Here is a 27320-nt window from a genome sequence, read left to right as displayed (position 1 = left end):
AGAGGTGTGTGCAGCGTTAGGAAAACCCACAAATTGTCTCCATGTCATGAGTCGCCAATATGATGCGAGCATCTGATCAGGTAGGGTGACCAGATTTCTGGTTTCTGAAAAAGAGGATACCTTTCTTATTTTGGGGCGGGGGTCATTTGTGTCATATGTTATGACATGTCATTTGTGTCATGTTATGACACAAATGACATGGTGTCTGTATAGCAATTGCATTTATTGGCCCGAATAACACAAAACAACATATATACAATAACAAAATCATCCGCCTACTGCCCAATGGCTGCTGGGATAGGCTCCAACACGCCCGCGACCCCCGTGGGGACAAGCAGTATAGAAAATGGATGGATGGATATTTACACTGACAAAAACATGTGTAGACTGACATTTTTGAGTTTTATAGTGGTACACTAAGTAAAAAAAGACAAAAGAAATATGGGCATCGGTGCAGCATTTGAAGAAAAAAAAGGGCTCCTCTTCAGTCCTCCTCTTTTTCTTTTTTTTAGGGCTCAAAAATAGGACATGTCCGGGAAAAAGAGAACATCTGGTCACCCTGGATCAAGGGTGGCCAACCCGCGGCTCGCGAGCCGCATGCGGCTCCTTGCCGGGTTTCATGCGGCTCCTTTACGTTCATATCAACATTTGTGGGTTTATTTGTTTGTTTGTTTTTGCTTGAGTTCAATATGGTATTTTCGTCAAACGCTGCGTGTTCGCTTCGCTTGAGTTCAATATGGTATTTTCGTCAAAAGCGCATGCGCATGAGGTGAAATCCCGCAAAGGAGGAGGGGCAAACCCATTCGGTGGGGGGGACGATGTGGCTCTTTGCGGTACACAGTAAAAGAATGTGGCTCTTAGTCTCTGACTGGTTGGCCACCCCTGCCCTAGATCATGTCTGGATGAGCTTTATGATCGATGGTTGCGTGGAACTGCAGCATTAGCAAAGTTAGCTCACGAGCTACCCCCTTCCCTTGGCATGAAGTTAGTCTTTCAAAACAATAACATTTGGAAACATTTCTCACTTGTCAATTCTATGTATGTTACTCAAGCCTGGATTATTGCTGCTAGCAGGACTCCTTAGCATTAGCTTCAGTGCTGCTCTCTAGTACCGTACAGCAAGCCATGCTCACTTAGCATAACAGTGTGCATATTGGCAATTTCATATTTTGTATAGCCTTGAGGACCAGAGGGTTTTTAGCATTTTAAGTGGTGGACGATGTGAGCACACTAGTGCCGCTAGTTTTGGCGTCGACCACTTAGCTAGCTCAAACACTTACACTTTGGATTTGAAGACTGTCTTACTGTTCTTCAAAATGTTTTCTTTTCCATTTTTTTCGTGACTGTCTGAACCTTTGACGCCACCTTCGAGCCAGTGTCACTTTTTTCTAAATCAATCATTACATGTTACTGTTTGATACATACAAATGTATTTGATGCGCAGACAGGCAGGCATTGAGTGCGAACCAACCGGGTGCAAGCGTGTCCCGACAGTCAACCAGTCTGTTGGAAACATGTCGTCGCGGTGAAGCAATCGGGTCTGAGTGTGCCCTCGGTGTGGCAACCAACATACCAGAGGATTGGTTCTCTGCAGTGAACCAGTCAGGCGCGGGCGTGTTTCAGTCAGCGTATCAAGAGCAAGAGTGTGACTGCAGAGACCAATCGGACGAGAGCATGTCTTCAGTGTTGCGGTGATCCAAAAAGTCGATGAACTCAGCTGGTAGGTCACATCTTACGTGTTTCTGCTTCACCCTCCACCTGAGCAGGTGTGTGGCTGTTTTTGTCACCTTTCTATCACTATGACTTATTCATATATTTATTTGGGAGTTCTGCTGGTTCCACCTGGTTTCCAATGGGCTCTACTTGTTTGCGGGCCAGATGCGGTCTGAATGCGGCGAGGGCGCGCAGAGCTCCGAGTCCGACTCGGACTCTGCAACGTATGGTCTTGTGGTGGCACAGCAGGAGGCCCCCGCTAATCCCCCGAGGTTGGACGCCAGTTTGGCGGATGAATAGAAACTGTTGTTGAGCAAATCCAGGTTGTCCCTGGACTGAGAGATGGAAAACCCGCTGAAGGAGTGCTCCAAATCATCGTGGTCTACAGATGGGATGGACAGGGAGTGGTCGCTGTCGGGCTTGACCTCATCCTCCCCCCCTTCCCCTGCCCCTTCCTTGCCCCCTCTCTCAGCCCCCCCCCTATCTCCGGTACTGTGGCGTTTGGCTCGATTCCCACCGTGCCTCTCTCCGGCTGGCGGCGGTGGAAGTCGAACCAGGGACCCGTCCCCCTCTGGACTCGGGGTGTTCCCTAGGCTACGCTGTGGCTGAGGTGGAACCTGTTGAAGCAATTGGGAACTGATTGGCTGCCAGGAAGTGGAGGGGGGGCAGGTGGCCCCGGCATTGTAGTCCCGGGGGTTAGACGAACTGCTGGACCTGACCATTTTGGTCCCAAAATGACTCTTGTCCACACTGTCATCTGGCAACACTCTGGAACAACAACAACAACAATGGTAAATTCTAAGAGTATCAGACTCTGGTTCTTTTAGGTCTGTATCAGAATATTTTTAAATGACATTCATGGGAGAGGTCCCAAGACACATGCCTTAGATTACAGGCTCAGATTCTAGACTGCGGTCATGCCTCAGATGTTAGAAGGTGTTAGATGTTAGATTCTCGGGTCAAACTGTGTGATTGACTAGTTCAAAATATTCATGTCATGGGTGGACTGGAATATAAAATTCCAGTCTAGGTTTATGTCTGGTAAGGACAGCTGATCAGCATCAATTACTAACTGCGGGGTCTTTTGAATAGACTGGCTCTTCTCCAGCTGGTCCACTAGACTGTGGTAAGGTGGCGCCGGGTCTGGTTCCTTAGATCCAAAGTAGGCATCCGTCTCTGTCTGTGGGATTCCCATTCGCTGGATGTAGATATTGACTAGGAAGTCCAGCTTTCTCTCCATTGACAGGACCTGAAGGACAGTCCAGAAGAGGACAAATCACCAACATCCATCATCAAATGAACTCCTGGCAATCATGCTGTTTGCCAGTGGTGGTTGGTCACCTGCTTCTCCACCTTCCCCAAGCGTCCCATCATGCTGGGGTCCTCAGGGAGTTCTTCCCCTGCAGCTTTTGGTCGGTCCTTGTCTGCAATTGGAGTTCCTCTGCCCACGATCTGGTCCACCCTGAAAGCGGGAAGAAAATAGACCCGCTGCATTGTCACAGCTAACTACAAAGTCGAGGGCGGACGTTGCACCTGGACTGAAGGTTCTTAATCCGTGCCAGCATGTCCAAGTGTCCTGCTGAATACTGTTCAATCACATCCATGACATCATACGGACGAAGACTCTCCTTAAACTTCCTCTTGGACACCATGAAGCGCATGATACTGGGAGACAAGAAAAAGGAAGTCAACACCAGTCTAACATCAAGTGTAAACTGGTCTTTTATGTTCAAATTGGAGTGGGTCATAAAATTGGTGTCTGATATGGACGGGGTCATACCATTCTTGACTTAATCAATGCCCTAGATGAGGGTTGTCAAATTCATTTTTGTCACGGGCCGCATCAGTCATAGTTTCCTTCAGAGGGCCATTATGACAGTCAACCCAAATAAATGTATGAACGTCTCATATTATATACAGCAAACTGATGAATAACTAGTTTAGAAATCAGACACTAGTAAGAACAGTTTAAATTCTTAAAAATATTAATGGAAATAAAAATTGCTAGAAACATCTCTATTTTTTAAAACGGAAGACAATTTGCAAATTTAGTATTGACACAAAGTCGATGCACAATTTGTCTTTGCGGGCCAAATATAATTACACTGGGCCAGAGTTTGACACCCCTGTCCTAGATGGACAAAATGAAACAATTCTAGATTCAAGTCTCAGATGAACTGGATCATGGAAATTCTAGAATGAATTGTCGAGTCCAGTCACAATGGATTCACTAGAACATGTGTAAGTTGTTGGGCCGCTGATTGTTCATGAGGGAATCTGTCATTGACATCTGGAGGGTGACAGAGCACAAATGACAATAATAATCGTAACAAAAAAATAAATAAAAAAAAAACACTACCAAACAGTGACGCATGACAGAAGACAACAGAACGGATCACGAGACAAGAAGAGAATATGAAAGCTTATTGGTATCAGTTTGTGTCTCTTACCCAACAGCTGATGGTGACCTTGGTCCTGAGGTGAGCAAAATAAACCAAAATGTGAACCAAAATGTGAATCAAACGGCAAAGGAACAGCGAGCAAAGCCATGAATGAAGTTGACAAAATGGTGTTGGTGGCGACCGTTGCGGAAGACGGGTCTTTGTACCAGATGGCTCGGATGGTGACCTTGATGCCGGGTGTCAAGTCTTGCGGGACGAACTCACAGTGGCAGCTCTTGTTATCATCGGCCATGTCTTCTCCTGGCAGGCTCGTGTCTGCAATGGCCAACAAAGGGCGGAATTGCGGCGACCATGGCGGTCGCCTGCGTGCGCTTGTTTGTACGCCTGCGCTAACCTGGCGAGCTCTTCTGTCGGAACTCTTCATCCTGCATCTCTATGAGCACTACACAAAAAGAACACACCACACGCCTCAGAATCAACACCAAACAAGTGACACCTGAAGAGGTCCATATTGAAAGCCTCAGAATCACACACCAAACAAGTGACACCCAGAAAGGTTGACATTGAAAGCCTCAGAATCAGACACCAAAACAATGACACCCAGAGAGCTCCACATTGCCACAGCTGCTCGCTTCGTCCTGCTGCACATGTCAGGATTTTTCAAATCCTGTCCATTTGTTACAGAGCCCATAAAAAAGTCCGGCATTCAACAGCTTTAGTTGTGTTTAGTGTGTTGTGTCGAGCAAGTCCTCCAAGGCAGAAATCTCGCTTGATCACACGTTATCGCTCAAAAACAAAGAACAGACAATTCCAGACACGTGGCAACGTTTCCTGCATGTTTCCAGAACCAGAGAGCATTGTAAAATGGTGACATTGTAAAAAAAAAAAAAAAATAAAAAAAGCATTGTCTTGGGAAATGCTACTTGGCGTCTGGTGAATTTACTTTCCTATAAAAAAAATAACACTATTGGGTATGTATTGTGTTTTATTTGTCACAGCTTCCTTGTTGGTCTGTCAGGGAGCATTTTTGATTGGCTATGTTGCCTTGACGCTACAGTCATTTGACTCAAGACATCCAAAAAGCCATCCATCAATAGTGCGAACTTGCCTCTCTGTTCACCCATCTATTGAATTCTGCTAAACATCCCTCCAGTCAGTCTTCATTCCAAACAGTCTCAGCCATCATTTAGCCTTCCAGCATCCATAAATCCAAACAGCTATCACGCGACCCCTACAGTCAGTCTTTATTCCAAACAGTCTCAGCCATCATTTTGCATTCCAGCATCCATGTATCAATTGGCCCATCCCTCATCAATCCATACAAAAGAACCATTTTGTTTCTGATGTTCAAATGGATGACTGTGACATATTTTGAGTGTCTCGTCCTCCGCTACACATCAAGTCCTTGAAAATGAGACGGGACACATGATTGGACACATCAGTGGTCAGGTGACTGGACGCGAGAAGTCCTACCTTCGGAGTTCTGGCGGGATGCGACTCCTCGAATCCTGAAGGCCTGCCTGGTTCTGCTGCGTTCTCCAAAGCTCCAGCTCTTAGGAACCTTACTCGGACTGTCCTCTAGACCGGGCTCTATGCTGGGGGAGCGGCGCAGGGCCTGAACACCACCAGGAACTCCGGGTCCCACGCATGGAGCTACACCTGGACCAACCACCGGGATCACTAGCAAGAGAAAGTCGATGCAAGCGGTTGGGATCCGAGAGCCAGTCAAGGTGCACTATCTGGACAAGACTCACCATGCTGAGGAGAACCTTTTCCTTTGGTTCCCGAACTGCGTGGAGATGAGAAGACTCTCTCTTTTAGACTCACCTTCTGAATGCTGGCACGGGAGAAAGTGAAAAAGGCTAAATTTTCCAAGATGACTGATGGTGGCTGCCAAATGAGCTGCTGGCTCATTTAACGGTCTGCGCAAGCAGTTGGCAGGCGTGTCGCATGTGGCCTACAAACATTGTGCCAATTGACCCAAAGGTTGCCCAGACTGAAGCTATTCCAGTAGCACCAATTGTTTTCACCATGGAAAATGCGCGAGCATCACGATGATAAAATGATGTTTGAAGTGATAGGAGTGGACGTGTTGGCAAGCCTGGATATTTCATCCCGACATTTGTCGAATGGATGCAGTACCACTGACTGTGACAGGCTACAGGAGAAGTCGACTCTGCGGCAACATGGATGGGCGATGCCATCCGAGGTGCGCCCGCTCGGTAGATAAGCCACCATATTTATTTGCATGCACAATCGAGTTTGCACCCATTTTTGCCTCTCGTCAAGGTTCTCGCCAAGGTTTTATCGAGCTTCACTCGCACAATTTTGTGGACTCTGACCTGGGAGAAGGCTCTGACTGGACTTCCTTCCTGCAGAGACAAAAGAAAGGTAAATCGTCATGACAGTTATAATGGGCATGGAAGCAAAAGACAAGGATGAATTACAAGACAGAGTTCTTCATAAGGGGAGACCTGAATGAGAGTCCTGACTTGTTTTTGAGATTCCTCAGCAGGTCCAACTGGTTGAGGGGCGGAATTAACCTGCAAAGACACCGCAATCTATTGTTTGTCCTCAGCTGATGCTTGTCTTTGCTGATGAGGCCATACCAGAGCAAATTTGAGTGTGTGCCTCTGTAAACACAGTGAAATCTCAATTTGACTTTTTACATTGCACAAAAGCACTCCTCGCCTCCCGGTACACGGATTTGGCCATTTTGCCCTCTTTTCCTGTCAAAGCACTGAGTGACCTTGATGAGACCTGAGGCGGACCACTTCATTGCCGTTGACGTGGAGGATTCGGCATCGACCGACTGGCTCAGGTCCTGAGGAACAACCACTTGTATCTGGGTCTCTGCTTTTTTCGGATTCGGATAATTGCTGCTCGGCAGCCGTTGGAGCCATCCTCGAAGGGGCAGTCCTTCATATGTGGTCGCCTCCCCTCACCAGCTTTCTTCCTTTCCTTCCCCCAAATGGGCTGTGGAGTTTTTCCTCACCCGCTTGGGGATTTAGACCTGGGGGTGTTGCCCATCTTCAACCACAGACCTGTGAGGCCTTTTAAGATCTTTTTGGTACACCACGACACATAAACTTTACGTATGAGCTCATGTTTGTCGGAAGGGGGCGGACTGACCTGTACATGGGGACGGACACGGTCCTTTCGTAGTAGTCCCATGTGGATGTCAGGTCAGATCGAGTCAGGTTTGTGGCGTAAACCCTCCATGCAGCCTGTGCACACATGGCAGGTGACGCAATTCGACTGGACGGGATTCTCGTTGATTCTGTTAACCTTAGGTTACCTGAATGAGTCCCGCTGCTGGGTTCCGTCTTTTCTCAAAATGTTTTTGTCTGTGCTGCTCTTGTACCTTGAGAGCAAAACCAGAACCCAGGATGCCCTGGAGAGGAAACTGACATGAAAGCACGAGTGTCCACTCGCACACACTCACACAGCCCCTCAAACACGCACACACTCTTACAGCTGGCAAAGCAAAGAAGGACACGCCGATCAGTGTGAACGTGGCCGCCAGCAGGCGACCGTTCCAGGTGATGGGGAACTTGTCTCCGTAGCCGATGGTGGTCAGCGTGATCTGATGGACAGCGGCCAGTTAGACGGCGTCGGACACTCGACGCGCGTTTCTGGCTCAAGTGGATCGGAGGAAGTCTCACCAATCCCCACCAGAGGGCGTCAGCGTACGTCTCAAATTGTTCGTTGTCTTCTTTCTCGGCCAAATAAACCAGGAAGCTTGCCAGGATTAGACACAGGAAGCCGATGTACCAGGCTGTGATCAGTTCCTGCACACGCAAATAGACAGAAATTCCAAGTTCAATCTTCCCCCTCAGAGACACCAAAAAATCAGGAAGTCACATCAATCATGTCCACAATCAACACCCAACTTGACATGATAGGGCTCCCTGTGTCACGCACACACTCAAGCCGCCAGAACACTTTCTGTACTGTGCAGGGCTACCCAAAATGTTTGCTCGCTTGACTCTGTGTGTCTGTAGAAAAGCGCAAATTATTGGTACTGTTGCAACCCCCTCACCCTCAGCAGCTTTCCAATAGTCGTTGCTGGCCCACGCTTGCCTCGACATTGCCTGAACAGCCTGTCGTATGTCTATGCAACATTGGGCGACCGGTCGCCGTGCATCACCTTGCTGTGGGCATAGACGACTGATCCCAGCAGCTTCCAGGTTCCTCCGCGGCGGTCCATGCGGATCATGCGCAGAATCTGGAGGAAGCGCAGCGAGCGGATGGCAGAAGTGGCAAACACGTTTCCCTGCGTGCCCGCCGCCAGCACCGAGATGGACGCAATCAGCACCATGATGTCTGAGGACGCGTCGACGCAAGCACACGTTAAAATAGGCCTCTTTGGCACATGTGATTAGCTCGGTAGTACAGTATGATGGAGACATTCAGATGCGTGCGCGGTCAGGCTCACCGATGACGCAAAAGGGCTTCCTGGCAAACTTGAGTCTTCCTCGCCATCCTCGATATCGGCAGCAGCAGCCCGCCGCCCAGATGCGCACCATGTACTCCACGCCGAACACCACGATGGTCACCACCTCCTGCACACACGTGGTTCCATCTTTCCATCACGTTTCCACCTTGGCTTTTGGAACACTGCCTGATGACACGGTTTGGCTGTCGAGCACTTGTTCGTTTGCTCTTTGAACTTGCGCTTCTCCATGTGCTACACGAATCGAGCGGTCCGTACACTCTGCTCTGCCGAGCAGCCCGCTTCAGATATGCTGAGAGCGTCCGGCCGCTTACCAGGATGTAGAGCGCGTCCTCGGAGCTCTTCTCGTACTCTCGGATGGTGGAGAAGACGGACAGGACTAGGCAGGAGAAGACCAGCAGGAACCTGAGAGGACAAACGCCACCCACGGACAGATGGACAAACAAGGCAGCTCTAAGGAGGCGGCGGAGCAGCCACCATCTTGGATTTCTGCAAAGTCAGCTGACACGGGTGTAAAACATGAATGCTTATTCATCGGACGCTCGGCCCAACGCTTTGGCCGCTGGAACTCGTCCAGCAAGCAGAGTATAAGCTATGCGTGCGTGTATGTGTGTGTGCATGTGTGTTCTCACACGTAGGCGTGGTATATGAAGGCCCACCCCCGGGGCCTCTCGAGGACGTTGTAGAGGAAGTTCTGCAGCCGCCTGTAGAGAGCGTTCCTCTTGGGAGCTTTCTTGCCCCCCGACACGCTGCTGCGCTGACGCCGAGGACCTTCGTCGGCTGTGCAACATAAATGGGGCCCGCGCTCAGTATGTACGCAGAACCGCAACAACAGTAACAAAAACAATTACCAAGAATCAAAAGCACTGCAAGTGCCACAATACTGACTTCACTTTAGGGAGCTTTTGTATTTATCTCCTTTATGAATGATATTCTCAGCTCCCTGTGCCAGGCCATAAAAGAAAAAGAAAGAAAAACTGGACCACCCCTGTAGAAGGCATTACTGAGTTAGATCTGGGGTGTCTTGTTGGGGCTGCCTAATTAGCGAAGGCCTTCACACTTACCGTTTTTTTCCATGTATAATGCGCCCCCATGTATAATACGCACCCTAAAAATGGCATGTCAATGCTGGAAAAAAGCCTGTACCCATGTATAATACGCACCCAAATTTTGACTTTTTTTTTTTTTTTTAAAGTCCCAATGATCGTCACACGCGCATCTGGGTGTGGTGAAATTTGTCCTCTGCATTTGACCCATCCCCGTGTGATTTTGATCCATCCCCTGGGGGAGAGGGGAGCAGTGAGCAGCAGCGGCGCCGCGCTCGGGAATCATTTGGTGATCTAACCCCCCAATTCCAACCCTTAATGCTGAGTGCCAAGCAGGGAGGCAATGGGTCCCATTTTTATAGTCTTTGGTATGGTCTTAACTAGGCTGGATGTATTTTTTTTGTTGGCGTTGATTTCTCCGACTGCCCGTAAAGGCACCACCGCGATCAGTTAGGTTAAAATGAAAAGAGAGGAAAGTGACGTGCGGACATGTGAAAAAGGCGGCTCTGTATGGGAGAGAAGTTGAAGAGGAATAAAAACACCCTTGGAAACCAAAACTTGCCCCTCGTCGTGACTCGGAGCCGCAACAAATGTTTCGGATTTGTGTAGGGTACATTGTGACAGCAAACGAGCAGGTGATCGAGCAAGCGTCTGATACGAGAGCATTGCGTTCGTATGGAGCGTGTTTGAAGTGAACAGCAGAGACGAAAGGAACAAGGCAAAGTGTTGTGAAATAAAATATTACCTGTAATACGTATTTTGTTATTTGCTGATTGTATGTATTAAACTATCACATTCATTGTCAGTCAAGAAGAGAAGAGGACTATTCGCATCGGATCCATAGTGCGCATGCGCAGTGATACTGCCTCCGTATGACGTCCAGTCCGCGATGGAGATTAAAAAACAAACAATATTTGACAATAACACAGGTTTCTGTTCCTGTCTTTGGTAATGTCCCCCTGTCTTTTTGTTCCACGTCTTTGTCGGTCAGTCCTGTTGTTGGTTTTGTTAGAGAGTTATGTTAGTTTACCAAGTCTGTGTTTTGAGTTCCTCCAATGAACCCTGGTTCAAGCTGCACTTGGTCGCCCTCTTCCTTTCCACACTCCATCCGTGACAAGATTTTCTTCAAAAATTGTTGTACCATGATTTTCTTATAAAAAAAAAAAAAAAAAAATTTAAAAAATTTGTACCCATGTATAATGCGCACCCCGGATTTTAGGACAATAAATTAGTTAAATTTTGCGCATTATACATGGCAAAAAAACGGTATGTTATTAGTGTGAAGGTGAGTTCCATTCACTTTATTATTCCGCTTCTTCTTCTTCTATTTTATTCTCCTCCTCACTTTTTGTCCTGCTACTACTTCCACAAAATTCATCTGCTTCACTTCATTCCACTTTTGACGTATTCCAAATATTCACGTTATGAGCGCTTGCATTTTTCCAATTCCAAAAATGTTCAGTTTTCGCAAATATTACAAAATTCCGGCTAATTTCTCCCCATTCATTTTTAATGGCACATTCAACATTTCAAATATACAGTAATCCCTCGTTTATTGCGGATAATTGGTTCCAATACCACACGTAATATGTGAAAATCCGCGAAGTACTGTCACCCTTTTTTTAAACATACTTACATTGTTTGTGTATCAATAAGTGTATCTTAAACCATATAAGTGCATATGTTATTAGAACATTAAATAACAGTTTCAAACATGCAAATACTACAGGGTCCAGCAAAATGATCTGACACATTTGTAGGTTTAATAAAATGCAAATAAATTAAAGAAACAAAACCCTTTTTTTTTTCTTTTTCCAAAAGTACATAGACCGTAATTTTCGGACTAAAAGTCTCTCCGGAATATAGGTCGCATTAGCCATAAAATGCACAACAACGTGAAAAAAAACCCATATATAAGTTGCTCCGGAGTATAAGTCGCATTTTGAGGGGAAATTTATTCGACAAAATCCAACACCAAGAACAGACATGAACGAGCAACAACAGGCTAAACCAGGGGTGGGCAAACTTTTTGACTCGCGGGCCGAACTGGGTTCTAAATTTGGACCGGAGGGCCGAACCAGGAGCAGATGGACGTAGTGTTTGTGTGAAGTAATATAAGCGACCTGTAAAGGTCATTGCATAAAAGATTTTGGCCTTTAGTAGGTAGTAAAGCATGGATATTCCAAACAAGTTTTTTGAAAACAAATGCATTTATTAACAGCATTAAAAAAAAAAGATTACTAAAAAACTGCTATCAGTGATTCTCATAAAATACGACACTATTATTATGAATAACAGTCTCCATCACTTCAGTGCCTGCAGGTCAGATTAATGAAAAATGTTTATCTTATGAGATCACATCAAACAGCAAACATTCTGACCAAATATATCATCTTGAAGAATCGGTGAAAGCATACATCCAAATAAAGTAATCAAAACGGCAACACGGTGAGGGGTATCTGAACATCAGAGCAGAGTTTTAACTCACAAACACCTGGTAACAGAGGTGAGGAAACGGGAAACACTTCCTTAAAGTAAGCCTTAAGAACTTTACAGGTTAAGATTAGTCGCAAACAGTTGGTGCATCAATGTCCTTGAGCATCCTGCATTGTTTGAAAATGAGAATGGTCGCTAGTTTCAATCCCTGCTATGTGTACAAATCATATTCAAAATGCATTTTTTTACAACAAACTTGAGAGCCTCCCCTTCATTTTCAGTGGGAACAGTGTTGTTGGTCTCCCTTTTTTGCTAGTGCATCATAGTCTGGAGTAAAATTTGTTGTGGCAATTCTTAGGAGAGATCCGTTTACCTCGATCTGTGACGGGTTGATGTGGCTGAACGTCACGTCGCGTACGTCGAGCCAAATTGGCCACTCTTTTAACATTCGGCACTCACTTCTTATCTTCGGGCCACTCATTTTAATGGAAGGATTCCAGGGGAAGGTTTGTGGGTGGCTTTAGCGTAAAACTGTATCTGAAAGCTCAGCGAGCGAATTACAAGAATGCTGTCGTCACAGATATAATAGAGCGCGAGTGCGCCATGTCCGTACTACTGAGTACGTACGTACACGCACTTGTGAGTGTGCACCGAGCTTTCTGACACGGCTTCCGGTAGTAAATGCGCAGGCGAGCGGTTCCCCATCTACTGGGGAAACGCAGTCATTGCAGGCAAATTGACAAAAAAAAAAGTTTAATAATACAATTAATTCAGGGTTGGCGGGCCGGATTAAACGGTCCCGTGGGCCGGATGTGGCCCGCGGGCCGTAGTTTGCCCACCCCTGGGCTAAACGATAGGTATGCTAACGTGACATAAACACAAACGAAGAGCTGAGAACGGGCCTGACGTAACATTCAGAGTTATTAAAAAAAACTAGGACATAAATAACACGTTTATAAAACCATCTGTGTCACTCCAATTCATTAAATCCATCGATCGTCCTTTGTCAACAATGGGTGCGCGCCACTGACGGCGCTTGCACTTCAAAATATTCCACAGGCCCATATATCGATATATAAATTAGATATCAAATAACTATTATTATTTGGTTAACGGCTCTTTATTTAACAAAACAAACTTCCAGGCGTGTGGCGGCATGGATTTCCAGCCACGGAGGTGGAAGAGAGATCCATAGAATAGGACTGGGCGTGCGTAAAAGCCATGACCGAGCCCCATCCACCGTCCCCGGACAGCCACCCGGCCGAGCGCCGGCCCCCGACTTCTATCCACGGAGGTGAAAGAGAGCGCCGTAGAGTAGGACCGGGCGTGCGTAAAAGCCATAATAGTTTTTCAAACCTTCTGTGTCACTCCAAATCCTTAAATCCTTCAAACTCTTCGTCCTCTGTGTCACTTAGAAACGAAGCCGCTAATGATGCCGGTAGTACGTGGGGCCCTTCGTCATCTTCGTCATCTTCGTCATCCCGTGATCAATCTTTGTCCTTTTTGTAAACAACCGCCGCGCCACGCCACGCCGCGCCGCGCTGCGCTGCTGACGTCACTTGAAATTTAAATTACAGTAATCCCTTGCTACATCGCGGTTCGTTTATCGCGGTTTCACTTTTTTGGGGGGGAAAATATTTGAAAAAAAAATCACATATAAGTCGCCCCCCCACCCAAACTATGAAAAAAAACGCGACTTATAGTCCGACAATTACGGTAATGTCATTTTGTTTTGTTTTGTTTCATTTTCGTTTTGTTTTCGAATAATGTCATTTTGGTCTTACCGCTGTCACATTTTCTGGAGTTCTGGCGGTGCGAGGCCGGATGGTTGATTTTAGTTTTCAACGCTGATCCACTGGCTCTGAAGTTAGCAACCCATAACAAGATAGTGTTTCGAGCAGGCACGGGATCATGTCTACGAAGTCTGAAGTACGGAACACTCGTTGTGTTGCAGTTACAGATTTGTTCTGGATAAACGTTTCCACAATGAAAGCGCAATGCTCACCGGTCCAATTCATTAGCAACTGAAACGAAACAAAATGTATTCGCATTTTATTAAACCTACAAATGTGTCAGGTCATTTTGCCAGACCCTACTAATACGTTGTATAAATGACATACAGAAAATAATGTATAAATAATATAAATATATGATACGTGTGTGCTCGTGTGTGCGTGTCTGTGTGACATATGTTTTTAGAACTGTTTTATTATTATAACAACTTTTCTATAACAAGGTACAAGTGTACATACTGTAAATATGTTATTATTTATATACTTTTATTATTAGAACATTTTTTTATAACAAGGTACAATATTGTAAATATGTTTTTAGAACTCCTATTATTATAACAACTTATTATAACAGTCATTGCGGGAATGAACTCACGGTGGCTGCACACAAGACCGGCAAGTGTACCCCTATACCAGGGGTGTCCAAACCTTTTGCAAAGCAGGCCAGATTTAATTTGATTAAATTGTATAGGGGCCGACCATTCACACCGACATTCCTCGAACCATTGTAAATGAACTTGTAAATATGTAAGTACCGTATTTTCCACCCTAAAAGGCGCACCTTCAATGAACGGCCCATTTTAAAACTTTGTCCATATATAAGGCGCACCGGATTATAAGGCGCATAAAATAGAAGCTATACTGCATCAAACTGAGGTTGACTAGGGTTGCGGTATGCATCCACTAGCCAATAACCAACGAGCCCTCTGTAAACAATCGCGTTTCTCAAACGATCTCCTATAAAATGATCAGAACTGACTAAAGTTCGATCTAACGCATTGGTACTACTTACCTATGTTTCCCTTCCATATCGATCCGTAGATTTACTCGAAACATTAACAGAGCAGCCTATTTTGACATGAAATAGCCTGGTACGTATAGCAGCTATCGCAATAGCATTAGCCATCCGCAAAGTCTCACGAGCCTCAGCTCGCAATCTCCCATGAGCCTCAGCAAAGTGTAAACAATCGCGTTTCTCAAACGATCTCCTATAAAATGATCGGAACTGACTAAAGTTCGATCTAACGCATTGGTACTACTTACCTATGTTTCCCTTCCATATCGATCCGTAGATTTACTCGAAACATTAACAGAGCAGCCTATTTTGACATGAAATAGCCTGGTACGTATAGCAGCTATCGCAATAGCATTAGCCATCCGCAAAGTCTCACGAGCCTCAGCTCGCAATCTCCCATGAGCCTCAGCAAAGTGTAAACAATCGCGTTTCTCAAACGATCTCCTATAAAATGATCAGAACTGACTAAAGTTCGATCTAACGCATTGGTACTACTTACCTATGTTTCCCTTCCATATCGATCCGTAGATTTACTCGAAACATTAACAGAGCAGCCTATTTTGACATGAAATAGCCTGGTACGTATAGCAGCTATCGCAATAGCATTAGCCATCCGCAAAGTCTCACGAGCCTCAGCTCGCAATCTCCCATGAGCCTCAGCAAAGTGTAAACAATCGCGTTTCTCAAACGATCTCCTATAAAATGATCAGAACTGACTAAAGTTCGATCTAACGCATTGGTACTAATTACCTATGTTTCCCTTCCATATCGATCCGTAGATTTACTCGAAACATTAACAGAGCAGCCTATTTTGACATGAAATAGCCTGGTACGTATAGCAGCTATCGCAATAGCATTAGCCATCCGCAAAGTCTCACGAGCCTCAGCTCGCAATCTCCCATGAGCCTCAGCAAAGTGTAAACAATCGCGTTTCTCAAACGATCTCCTATAAAATGATCAGAACTGACTAAAGTTCGATCTAACGCATTGGTACTACTTACCTATGTTTCCCTTCCATATCGATCCGTAGATTTACTCGAAACATTAACAGAGCAGCCTATTTTTAAATGAAATAGCCTCGCGGGTACAACAGCTATTCGGTGACGCCCTCTGACTACAGTTGCCGTAATGTTGGGAAGCGATGCGACCTTGTAATTTACTAGTCGTACTAAAACGTACTGAAACATTTTGGCAGAGCACTGTGTACAACCAGTATGGATCAACAAATTCATCAATTGATCCATATATAAGGCGCACTGGCCTATAAGGCGCACTGTCGGCTTTTGAGAAAATTTTAGGTTTTTAGGTGCGCCTTTTAGGGCAGAAAATACGGTATATCCTTTGCTGTCTGCAGATAGGTTGGTATTGCAAATGAGAATCTATTGTCAATTGCACTACCAGAAAAGTTAAAGATTAAAATAATAATATATATAAATAAAAATGAAAAATTTTATGAAAGTTGAATGATTTTTTTATTAGATGTTTTAAGTTTATTTTATTATTGTTATTGTTGTAAGAAGGGTGATATTGGTCTTTCGACTGCAGTAGACAGGCCAGGTTGCATCATGTCAGATTTTTAATCCAAATTAAACCATTCTCCATTTTATCTTTTTTATTTCAACTTCATCCGCACACAAAATAATGATCCATAGTCTTTTTGTTGTTTGCGATCACTGTGAGTGGGCGGCGCGGACGCGTAGTACTGTGTAGAGCAGGGGTCATAAAACTTTCTTAAACCGAGAGCTACTTCCTGGGTACTGATTAAGGCAAAGGGCTACCAGTTTGACACACACTTCTGAAATAGCCAATTTGCTCAATTTGGCTTTCACTATGTGTTATTATTGTGATTTCCAGTTCACATGTAAGTGTGATTTTAACAAGAATAGCAAAAATACAGTCAAACCTTGGTTTTTGACCACAATCCGTTCCAGAAGGCGGTTCGAGAAGCGAATCGATCAAATTCCGAATCAATTTTTTCCATGCCAAATAATGGAAAAAAATTTCATCCGTTTCAAGACCAAAAAAACCCCGCTTTTTTTAAGCATTTTTTCACTTGCGCATTTTTGTCCGATCGCGCAACTGCAGCGCACCGCCGAACGCGCAAACGTAGCGCGTCGCCCACTCCGCAACTCCACCGCGCTGGTCGCATTATTGTGACAGAGCCGTCGCTGAAATTTGGAAAATATTTTTAAAGTCCTGATGTACTTTCCAAAATTTAAGTGGACCTAAGTGCGCAGGGAGCTTAATTTTGTCCGATCGCGCAACTGCAGCGCACCGCCGAACGCGCAACAGTAGCGAGTCGCCGACCGCGCAACTGCACCGCGCTGGTCGCATTATTGTGACAGAGCCGTCGCTAAAATTTAGAAAATATTGTTAAAGTCCTGATGTACTTTCCAAAATTTAAGTGGACCTCAGTTCGCAGGGAGCTTAATTTGGTCTGATCGCCCAACCGCAGCGCGCCGGGCGCTCACTGTCGCATTGCTTTAAGGGCGTCTTTGTGTTTTAGGATGGCTTTACTGCTCCCACTTTCTTTCTTTGGAGGCATGATTAGGGGTTAATACAATCCTCAAAGTAACGAAAATACAATAACAACGGAGTCAGTCGACATCCGGGCCGCGCGGTCGGGTTTTCTCGGGTCCTTCCGGGTCATCTCGTGAGGTTCGACCTCCGAATTTCGTTCGACAACCGAAGCAAAAAAATATCAATTTTTTTGTTCGAATTCCGATTTGTTCGAGAACCGGGACGTTCGAAAACCGAGGTTTGACAGTAAAATAAATAGATGCAGCTCACTGACAAGTGCCAATTTTAGAACAGTCCTGCGGGCGACTCATGCGGTCCTCACGGGCGACCTGGTGCCCGCTGGCACCGTGTTGGTGACCCCTGGTGTAGAGTTTGTACGAAATAGACAGCTCTCACCAGTAGTCCGTGTTTTTTGTTTGTTTTTTTTGCCTTTCCCAGTGCAGCGTCACTTGCAGCGTCTCTGATTTTAGCGTCGCCTTAGTCCTTGGTGTACGGACATTTGAATGAGGAAGTGTCTATGTCACTGATTATCTTGCAAACGAACACTTGTGTGCACGTGAACAGGGAAGAAACGGGGGAGACACGCTTGCAACCGATCATGAGCGCTGGCTCATGTGCGCGTTCCCGTTCGGACGAGTTTAATTCCTGTGGCTCGCTCTGGGACGCGCAGGTCCCCGCAACAGTGCCAGCGGGCCAATTATTATTGATTGTATGACACAATTCAGGCCGGTCTAAATTTAGACGCGTGCCGGAAGTGGACCGCGGGCCGGACTTTGGACATGTTACACCATCAAGCATTCGTCTTTGTTTTTTGTTTGTTAGTTTTGTTTTTTGATGTTTTTGAAACACACACACGCACACCGTCTATGCAGGAATCGGACTTATGGTGACGGCACACAAGACAGGCGAGTGCACCCCTACACTTTCAGCGATCCCCAGCATCCGGCTTTCTTTGCCATTTTACGGTCGATTGACGTCACGGCAACGTTGACCCTCGTCTGTTTTATCTATTGACAAGCTTATTGACGAAATTACCTGCAATAAGCAGAGCTCCGTCCCTGCTGGAATCCGTCCCGCCGGCTTCCAGACCCACAAAGCCGACTTTCAACTTCTTCTGGTCGGCCTGCGCTCCGGGAAACACGCCGCCGTTCCGAGACTTCTGCACCATGACGGACCACCGGACCTTCGCACGGACGAGCCCAAGCTAGTGAGCGCGAGAGGCGGCGTACGGAGCTGCCAGGACGGCCTGGTCCGCGTGAAGCATCGCCACCGATGTGGAGGAAGATGAATGAAGAGGATGCTGACAAAACAAATGAGGCCAAATTGAGGCGACTTCCCGCACAGAACGGAAGTGCAATGACGTCATTGGCGGCTATCGACTGAAAAAAATAGGTTAGATGAAAACCAGACAAAACACGTGTGTGTGTGTGTGTGTGTGTGTGTGTGTGTGTGTGTGTGTGTGTGTGTGTGTGTGTGTGTGTGGCGCGCGCGCGCAAAAGGTATCAGTATCTGACCCTGTCACCTGGGCAACCTGCTGTTACCATGACATCCACAGAAAGGAACCTCAAGTGAAGAAAGACAGAAGGAGGCAATAAGGCAAAGGAGGAGGACATAACATAGGGGCGTGGGCGTTTGATGACATCAGAAAGCAGACCGATCAGGACATGAAGTTTTTTTGTTTTATTGTTCAAGTCCAGTTAATACCAGTTAATTGTGATGAAGACCTATGGAAATAAGAGATAGAAAACTGTGAAAAAAATTATGACAAAAATGATTGTGACAGTTTGTTTATTTATGCGGATCGATTGTTATGACTGATTGTGATGATCATTGATAATTAATGAGATCCTCCTCCTGGCGCATCCGCGTCAGAAATGAGGACGCAGAGGTGGTTAAGTGAGGCAATGCAGTCAGGTGACTGGAGTGTCACGTTTCCATGGTACCCACGCCGAGGTTCAGGATTGTTGAAACGGCGCAGTAAAAGTAAAGTAGGTGGCGGGCTGAAGCTCGCTTGAGGCTTTCGTTAGTGAAATGATTGATCTGGTCGTAGGGAGGATGTGATATTTTAATATGACCTACATAGATTTTATATTAACACATTTCTGATTGTTGGGAGCTGTTTTTTGGTCATCGTTCTATGAAAATGAATGTTTGATTGCGAAACGCAACAGGCACTGCTGCAAAGGGGTCCTTGCTGCAGAACCAATCAAAACTCGTAACAACGTCACGTGACTTTATGTCGCCCAATGGCATTCCTCCAACTCAGGAACTAAGAAGTAAATATTGCCTCGGGTCTATTGACAACAACGGACTTTGTTCGCACTTGGTAAGTTCTTATTTAATATAAATTCGTATTGAAAATGGCTAAGGATAGCCCCGAGGCTAAGAACGTGCAGTGTGAAAAGCCCTAAAATGTGATAGGCAGTTTAATTGCAGTCAATTTTGACTTCAGAGATTACACATGACTAATTTACGTTACAGAGAGTAGCTACAGTAACTCCTGGTTTTGCCTTACCGTCTTTCTCAGATAATAATTTAACATAAACGTTAGTCAAACAACCCTAACCCAATGCTAATAATCGTTGTTTCACATTCTTGTTGGGTGTTACACCAGCATGTTGTGGATCGTGGAATACCATTAAACAAGACCAAAGAGAGGATCATAGTGGTAGAGAACATTTATATTTGTAACACAATAACAACATTGCCATTTATTATTAACAGTGTTCAGACAGTCCAAACACAAAAGGTAGGTATTTTCACAGAAGTGCTTGTATCCTCTTTGATACTGTATGTTCCCTGTGCTCTAGTCTTCGTCATTTTTCTCTCTCAGTTACGTGTGCCTCTGCGTCTTTTACATTTGAAAGGGAAATAAAGTGGGATGGGGGCAGGTTAGATAGAGAGATAATGTGATGACTAACTTTATGTATTGTAGTAGCAATGCTCCAAAATGTATTGGTTGTTTTTCTGTTTCCCCAGATACTCAACCTTGGACGACACTACAGATATCTTCTAGGCCAGGGGTGGCCAACCAGTCAGAGGCGAAGAGCCACATTTTTGACTGTGTCATCCCAAAGAGCCACATCACCCCCCCCCCCCCCCGCAAAGAGCCACATCACCCCCCCCCCCCCCCCCGCAAAGAGCCACATCACCCCCCCACCCCCCCGCATACAGAGAGAGACAGACACACACACACAGGCCTCTGCTCAGCCAGATTTATTGAATATGTGACGTTCAGCCACATGAGCATCAACATCAACCCGTCACAGATCGAGGTAAACGGACCAACACCTCGGATCTCTCCTAAGAATTGCCACAACAAATTTTACTCCAGACTATGACGCACTAGCAAAAAAGGGAGACCAACAACACTGTTCCCGCTGAAAAGGAAGGTGAGGCTCTCAAGTTTGTTGTAAAAAAATGCATTTTGAATATGATTTGTACACATAGCAGGGATTGAAACTAGCGACCATGCGACTAATCTTAACCTGTAAAGTTCTTAAGGCTTACTTTAAGGAAGTGTTTCCCGTTTCCTCACCTCTGTTACCAGGTGTTTGTGAGTTAAAACTCTGCTCTGATTTTCAGATACCCCTCACCGTGTTGCCGTTTTGATTACTTTATTTGGATGTATGCTTTCACCGATTCTTCAAGATGATATATTTGGTCAGAATGTTTGCCATTTGATGTGATCTCATAAGATAAACATCTTTCATTAATCCGACCTGCAGGCACTGAAGTGATGGAGACTGTTATTCATAATAACAGTGTCGTATTTTATGAGAATCACTGATAGCAGTTTTTTAGTGAATTTTTTTTTTTTTTTAATGCTGTTAATAAATGCATTTGTTTTCAAAAAACTTGTTTGGAATATCCATGCTTTACTACCTACTAAAGGCCAAAATCTTTTATGCAATGACCTTTACAGGTCGCTTATATTACTTCACACAAACACTACGTCCATCTGCTCCTGGTTCGGCCCTCCGGTCCAAATTTAGAACCCAGTTCGGCCCGCGAGTCAAAAAGTTTGCCCACCCCTGGTGTAGAGGATAAATCCAAGTTTATTAACCTCTTTGTCCAGATTCCAGTCTTTGTTGACAGCCTTACATTTTGTCAACAACTTGACTGTACCAGAGACTGAAAAGGACAAACTGTGGAAGATCTGACCTTGGCTTGATTCATTCAGAGAGAAATCGTAGCAGCACAAACAAATTTTTTTGCAGCACAAACCAGAACAAACGAAGCACAAACGAACGGTACCATTTTGGGTTCATTTGGAGCAGATGGGGGGCTGGGTGAACTCTGGATGACCTATAAAATAATCTTTCATAACTAAAAAACCATAGCAGCACAAACGAAGATTTTTGCTGCACAAACCAGCACAAACGAAGCACAAACGAACGGTACCATTTTGGGTTCATTTGGAGCAGATGGGGGGCTGGGTGAACTCTGGATGACCTATAAAATAATCTTTCATAACTAAAAAACCATAGCAGCACAAACGAAAATATTTGCTGCACAAACCAGCACAAACGAAGCACAAACAAAACAGACTATTTTCCTTAAATTTTGCGTGGGGTGGGGGGCCAGCTTCACGCAGGTGTGGCAGCTCGGTGACACACTGTGACAGCAGGCCCTTTAACTGCTCAGAAGAGACCATCCTCTAGTAACGATAATCCAACCAGTGTCCCACCCAAGAAAACATGTCCACACCCACCACCAGATGTGCGTAAGGACCTTCTTGGTCATTTCCCAATGAAGATGAAAAAGAGAGGGCACTGCAGACACTACCCTACAGGATACACCGACACACAGTACTACAAGTGTGATGTCCGTCTTTGCTTCAAAGACGACAGAAACTGTTTCTGGGATTATCACTGCTAATGAAGGAAGAAGAAGAAGATGAACTGACTTGATATTTGAAGTGGTGTTAGCCTTGATTCTGCATGGACCTAGTATACTGAGCGTGAACAAGCCAGTGTGTCTAGCCTGCTTGCATTCCGCATGCAATCCTGTTTTTATTTTGCTTTATAAAAAATAAAAACACAAAAAATATGATAAATGTCATTATTCAGGTTACATACTGTGTAAATGAACTTAGCTGTCTAACATAGGAGCAAATAAGTTTACCTTGACTAGACAATGAGTAGGACCACACGAGGCCTACAGGAAATTCTGCTAGCCATCTCACCCAATGTTGCAACGTTACGTTTCCATAAAACCTTACCAAAACATGACAAATTTGCAAACACTACATTATGGTGCCCAATGGGCTCTAACAACACTATATGAAAGGTTTATTACCGTAATTTTCGGACTATAAGTCGCTCCGGAGTACAAGTCGCATCAGCCATAAAATGCCCAAAAAAGTGAAAAAAAACATATATACATATATAAGTCGCTCCGGAGCATAAGTTGCATTTTGGGGGGCAATTTATTCGACAAAATCCAACACCAAGAACAGTCATGAACGAGCAACAACAGGCTAAGCGATAGGTATGCTAACGTGACATAAACACAAACGAAGAGCTGAGAACGGCCCTGACGTAACATTCAGAGTTATTTAAAAAAAACTATTACATAAATAACACGTTTATAAAACCATCTGTGTCACTCTAATTCAGGGGTGGCCAACCGGTCAGAGACTAAGAGCCACATTTTTTTACTGTGTACCGCAAAGAGCCACATACCCCCCCCCCCCCCCCCCCCGAAGCGAAGCGAACACGCAGCGTTTCACGTCCCATTAACCCCCCCCCCCCCCGGAGCGAAGCGAACGTAAAGGAGCCGCATGAAACACGGCAAAGAGCCGCATGCGTCTCGCGAGCCCGAACGTAAAGGAGCCGCATGAAACCCGGCAAAGAGCCGCATGCGGCTCGCGAGCCGCGGGTTGGCCACTCCTGCTCTAATTCATTAAATCCATCGATCGTCCTTTGTCAACAATGTGTGCGCGCCGCTGACGGCGCTTGCACTTCAAAATATTCCACGGGCCCATATAACGATATATAAATTAGAAATCAAATAACTATTACCGTTTTTTCCATGTATAATGCGCCCCCATGTATAATACGCACCCTAAAAATGGCATGTCGATGCTGGAAAAAAGCCTGTACCCATGTATAATACACAGCCAAATTTTGACTCCTACTTAAGTCCGTAAACGTAAAATTATTTCAGAAAAAAGATCATCTTTGGGAACAACCGGATGTTATTCTGCCGGTCAGTATCACTGCGCATGTGCTAGCAAACTCGATAGCGAAGAAATGTTTCGGATTTGTGTAGGGTACATTGTGACAGCAAACGAGCAGGTGATCGAGCAAGCGTCTGATACGAGAGCATTGTGTTCGTATGGAGCGTGTTTGAAGTGAACAGCAGAGAAGAAAGGAACAAGGCAAAGTGTTGTGAAATAAAATATTACCTGTAATACGCATTTAGGTAGAGAACTGAAGTCTCGCTCTTTATATAGCTGACGTGTCTTGCGCATCCGGTCTGCGCATCTGTAATGGCGGCCTCCGTATGATATCCGGTTTGCGATGGAGATTAAAAAGCAAACAATATTTGACAATAACACACCATCAAGGATTAAATCATCGCATCAAACGAAGTGTCGTCAATTATGAATTTTACTGACTAAGTGTGTTGGGCAGGAAACAAGAAGAAAGGTGATTTCAAATTTTATTTCGAGGGAGATTTTCTTCAAAAAAAAAAAATAAAAAAATTCTACCCATGTATAATGCGCACCCCAGATTTTAGGACAATAAATTTGTTAAATTTTGCGCATTATACATGGAAAAAAACGGTATATAAGCAATAATATTATCAAACCATCTGTGCACTCTAAATCATTTTTTATCTTTTTATTCTATTTATTTTTTATCTCATGCGCTGATCGGTTGGCACTTTTTAAATTTCGTTGTACGTGTGACAATGACAAATAAAGATCTATTCTATTCTATTAAATCCATCGATCAAATTCCTCGTCCTTTGTCAACAACGCCGCGCGTGAGCCCTGACGTCAGCCTCGTCATTATTCCACAGATCTAGTATATACAGTGTCAGGGTTTTCCAAACTATCTTGATCGTATGATTATGTTGGAATGTATGTAACCAGTAATAAATAACCTAGCTAGATTAGTTTTATGCTTACGTTGGTGTGTAACCAGTAATAAATTACCTAGCTTGTCCCATCCTACACAATGTCGTAAAACATCCCCTGCTATGCTTTGACTAGAGGTCAAGGGTTTTCTCTTCCCTATCCAGTCCACTGTCACCCCCACCCTGTTTCTCTTAATAAAAATGCTCATGCAGGAGGAGAGAGTCAGACGTCATTCGATCATCGCTGTATGCACAGCGACGAATTGACTCTCCGCCTGCAGGTGCCCAAAAAGACTTAATTGTCTCCCATGTGGTTCTTGCAAAATAAGTTAGAGTGAGCACCACTCTAACATTTTGGTGCCGAAACCCGGGACCTCTCATACCCGCCATCTGGCTGACGGAGGACGACACGCTGTACACCGTCGACGGGCCAGCGTCCATTAGGAGGACCTGGTAAAGAAAGACCTGGGAAGGAAATTCTTCACTGGGCCAGCATCTTAGGTCTGCCTTCGTCTGACAGAGGTGGATTGACGGGACCCGGCAGTGCAACGAACCAGGGGACAAGTAAGTTAACGCCCTAAAGTTGTGTGATTGTGTTGTGAAACGCGTAAAAGGTAGAGGTGCACGGAATATAGCTTGGGTTCGAGTCCCAGGGGAAGTAACAGACTAAGAAAAGCAGAGCTTCTTTTTCGTTCATCGAAGAAGTGCGTAGATTCTTCTTTGTCTGTTCTTCCAAGCTGAGGGATCTGGCTTGGGTTAGAGTCCCAGTGGAAGGAACGTGCTAAGAAACACGGAGCTTCTTTTTTGTTAATCAAAGAAGGGTGTAGATATTTCTTTGTACGTTTCTCCGGCCAAAGAACAGCTTGGGTTCAAGTCCCAGTGGAAGGAGCGGGCTAAGAAAGAACAGAGTTTCTTTTTCCTAATTGAAGAAGGGCGTAGATTCTTTTTTTCTGTCCGTTCCTCCAAGCGGTGTTGGAGGGTTTTACACCCATCCTGGATAGGCCTAAAAATACAAAGCGCTGGTGTTTGTGTGGTTGAGAGTGTGTCTGGTAGGATAAATTGACTAGAAAGAGAATTTGTTGAAAGGTCAATTTAAACCTGCATTGAGGATCCTCAAAGAAAAGAAAAAAAGATTGGAAAAAAAAACTGGAAAAACTAAAAATTAAGATGGGAAAAAGGAACGATAAATCTCTAGCTCTAGAAGGAGATGAGAAGTTCATGGCGAGTAGATTTCTTAATTGTATGCAATACATGCCGAAGTGGAAGAAAAAGTATTAAGTACAAGGAAAGTTGAAATGTGAAAAAAATAAATAAATAGAAAGGTGAAAAGTGATGAGGCTGCTTAAAAAAAAGGCAAAAGTTCTGATGTATTTCATCTAGATGATGATGGTAATGATCTAGATGAAGATACAACAATCTTCTTCCAAAGTTCCCAAAGTGGCAGAGGAAGAGTTAGAGACCAACAAGGCCGCAGGCCGCCGTATAATTCAAAACCCCCATCAGATTCTGACAACTGTTGGAACTGTGGGAAACGTGGACACTGGTCAAGAGAGTGTTTTAGAAAGAAAAAGAAAAAAAAAAGCGGTGCCAATCAAAGGGCGGTGGAAGAGGCAGAGGAAAAGTCACATTTACAGCATGACAAGCTTCCTCTACTTTGACCCCTCATGCTAATACAGAGAAAGAAAGAATAGATGCCCATATGACAGCAAAACATGTCATTGTCAGATTATTAGAACATTTTTTGGATTATTAGAGCTCCTGTCCATACAAGAAGTATGACAATGCTGTTTGTATGCCCAATGACCAGAGATCAAATTGTGTGTGTACAGAAAAGTTAAAATTTGCAAATCAAGTGGTAAATAAATGCAACTTGCTTCTAGAAGATAAATAAAAAGTTAGAATGTGCTGTCCTCGTGTGCGTGGGAGGGACCAGCTCATGATCGACCACAGGAAATGGCCAGCCTGTGACGAATCATTGGTGCTGGGATCTACCTTTCGCGCACGAGAGCTGTGCATGTGTGTTAAAATGATGAAAATTGGCTAAACATTTAGTGTAAAGAAATTTGCTAGACTGTGGTCTATCCAATTTGCACCGCAGAACAGAAACGATTTGGAAAGATAAAAATGAGAGGAAAAGAGAGAAATGTGTTTGCGAGCAGAAATTGATCCACACTAGTGCATGTTAAGTGTCGAGCCCTCATGAGAAATTTGAAAAAGAAACGACGGAACATGCTTTCAGGAATTGGAAGAAGCAAAATTGTGAATTTACGACATTGCAATGCTACATTTAATAGGAATAATTGATTGATGATGTTATAAAGTTATACAAACTTCTATATGCAAGCTAAATCTGAGAGATTGAGTTCTTTAAATTTAAAAACAAAGAAAAAATTCAGATTAATTTGCCAGTAGTTTTTATGAGTTGAGTTTTTTTGGATTGATGGATTGTTCTATCAGGAACCTTGAGTTGAAGATGGTATATGAATGTTGTGTGGTGAGCTTGGATGAATTGAGACCAAAGACTCCTTTTTGGAGACTGTGTGTGAGATGCAAATGAGCATTGATGAATGATTCCCTGAATGAAAGGAAAATACAGGTTGAATGGTTGAAGTTGTTGGCGACTACTATGGAAAATTAGTAGAGCGACTTTGATGAAAGAGTGATTTTGAGTAAGTTAAATGCTAAAAAGAAAAACTTAGCTTTTGGATTGATAATTAACAAGAGAAAAAACTGGAGAACCAGTAACACATCCAGAAGATGTGTGAACTGGGAAATTGAGAAGCGTTTTGGAAAGAAAATCAAATTAATTGATGATGGAATCATATGTAGTAAAGAACACATTCTCCCAGA

General features: G+C 44.5%; 1 protein-coding gene across 3 annotated transcripts; it reads right to left on the bottom strand.

Moving 5' to 3' along the window:
* Positions 1 to 886: 886 nt before the first annotated feature.
* Positions 887 to 18713, bottom strand: LOC119123406 (potassium voltage-gated channel subfamily KQT member 2). 3 transcript variants are annotated; one of them, XM_037252503.1, is made up of 20 exons: positions 18417 to 18549; positions 9204 to 9351; positions 8886 to 8976; positions 8554 to 8680; positions 8266 to 8441; positions 7781 to 7906; positions 7591 to 7701; positions 7414 to 7509; positions 7248 to 7342; positions 6725 to 6748; positions 6563 to 6658; positions 6458 to 6487; positions 5870 to 5952; positions 5589 to 5795; positions 4510 to 4557; positions 4322 to 4430; positions 3247 to 3378; positions 3055 to 3175; positions 2787 to 2962; positions 887 to 2481 (listed from the first exon to the last, which is right to left on the bottom strand). In XM_037252503.1, exons 1-20 carry the CDS (start codon positions 18547 to 18549, stop codon positions 1860 to 1862), a joined length of 2751 nt encoding a protein of 916 aa, XP_037108398.1. In that variant the 3' UTR covers positions 887 to 1859. The 3 variants fall into 3 exon arrangements, with proteins under 3 accessions (XP_037108398.1, XP_037108399.1, XP_037108400.1); XM_037252504.1 differs by lacking the exon at positions 6725 to 6748 and having other exon boundaries at positions 6590 to 6658; XM_037252505.1 differs by lacking the exons at positions 4510 to 4557; positions 6725 to 6748 and having other exon boundaries at positions 6590 to 6658; positions 18417 to 18713.
* Positions 18714 to 27320: the final 8607 nt, after the last annotated feature.

Source organism: Syngnathus acus, chromosome 5, assembly GCF_901709675.1.
Source record: "Syngnathus acus chromosome 5, fSynAcu1.2, whole genome shotgun sequence".
Taxonomy (NCBI): Eukaryota; Metazoa; Chordata; class Actinopteri; order Syngnathiformes; family Syngnathidae; genus Syngnathus; species Syngnathus acus.
Note: the sequence above shows the minus strand (reverse complement) of the source record. Positions and strands in the feature narration are given on the sequence as shown.

Bases quoted from the DNA above. Each gene is read 5' to 3' on its own strand.
- LOC119123406 (XM_037252503.1), bottom strand. From the start codon at position 18,549: ATGGTGCAGAAGTCTCGGAACGGCGGCGTGTTTCCCGGAGCGCAGGCC. The intron at 9,352-18,416 runs GTAATTTCGTCA...TATGTTGCACAG, and splicing joins CGGAGCTCTGCTTATTGCAG to CCGACGAAGGTCCTCGGCGT. The intron at 8,681-8,885 runs GTAAGCGGCCGG...ACGTGTGTGCAG, and splicing joins AGGACGCGCTCTACATCCTG to GAGGTGGTGACCATCGTGGT.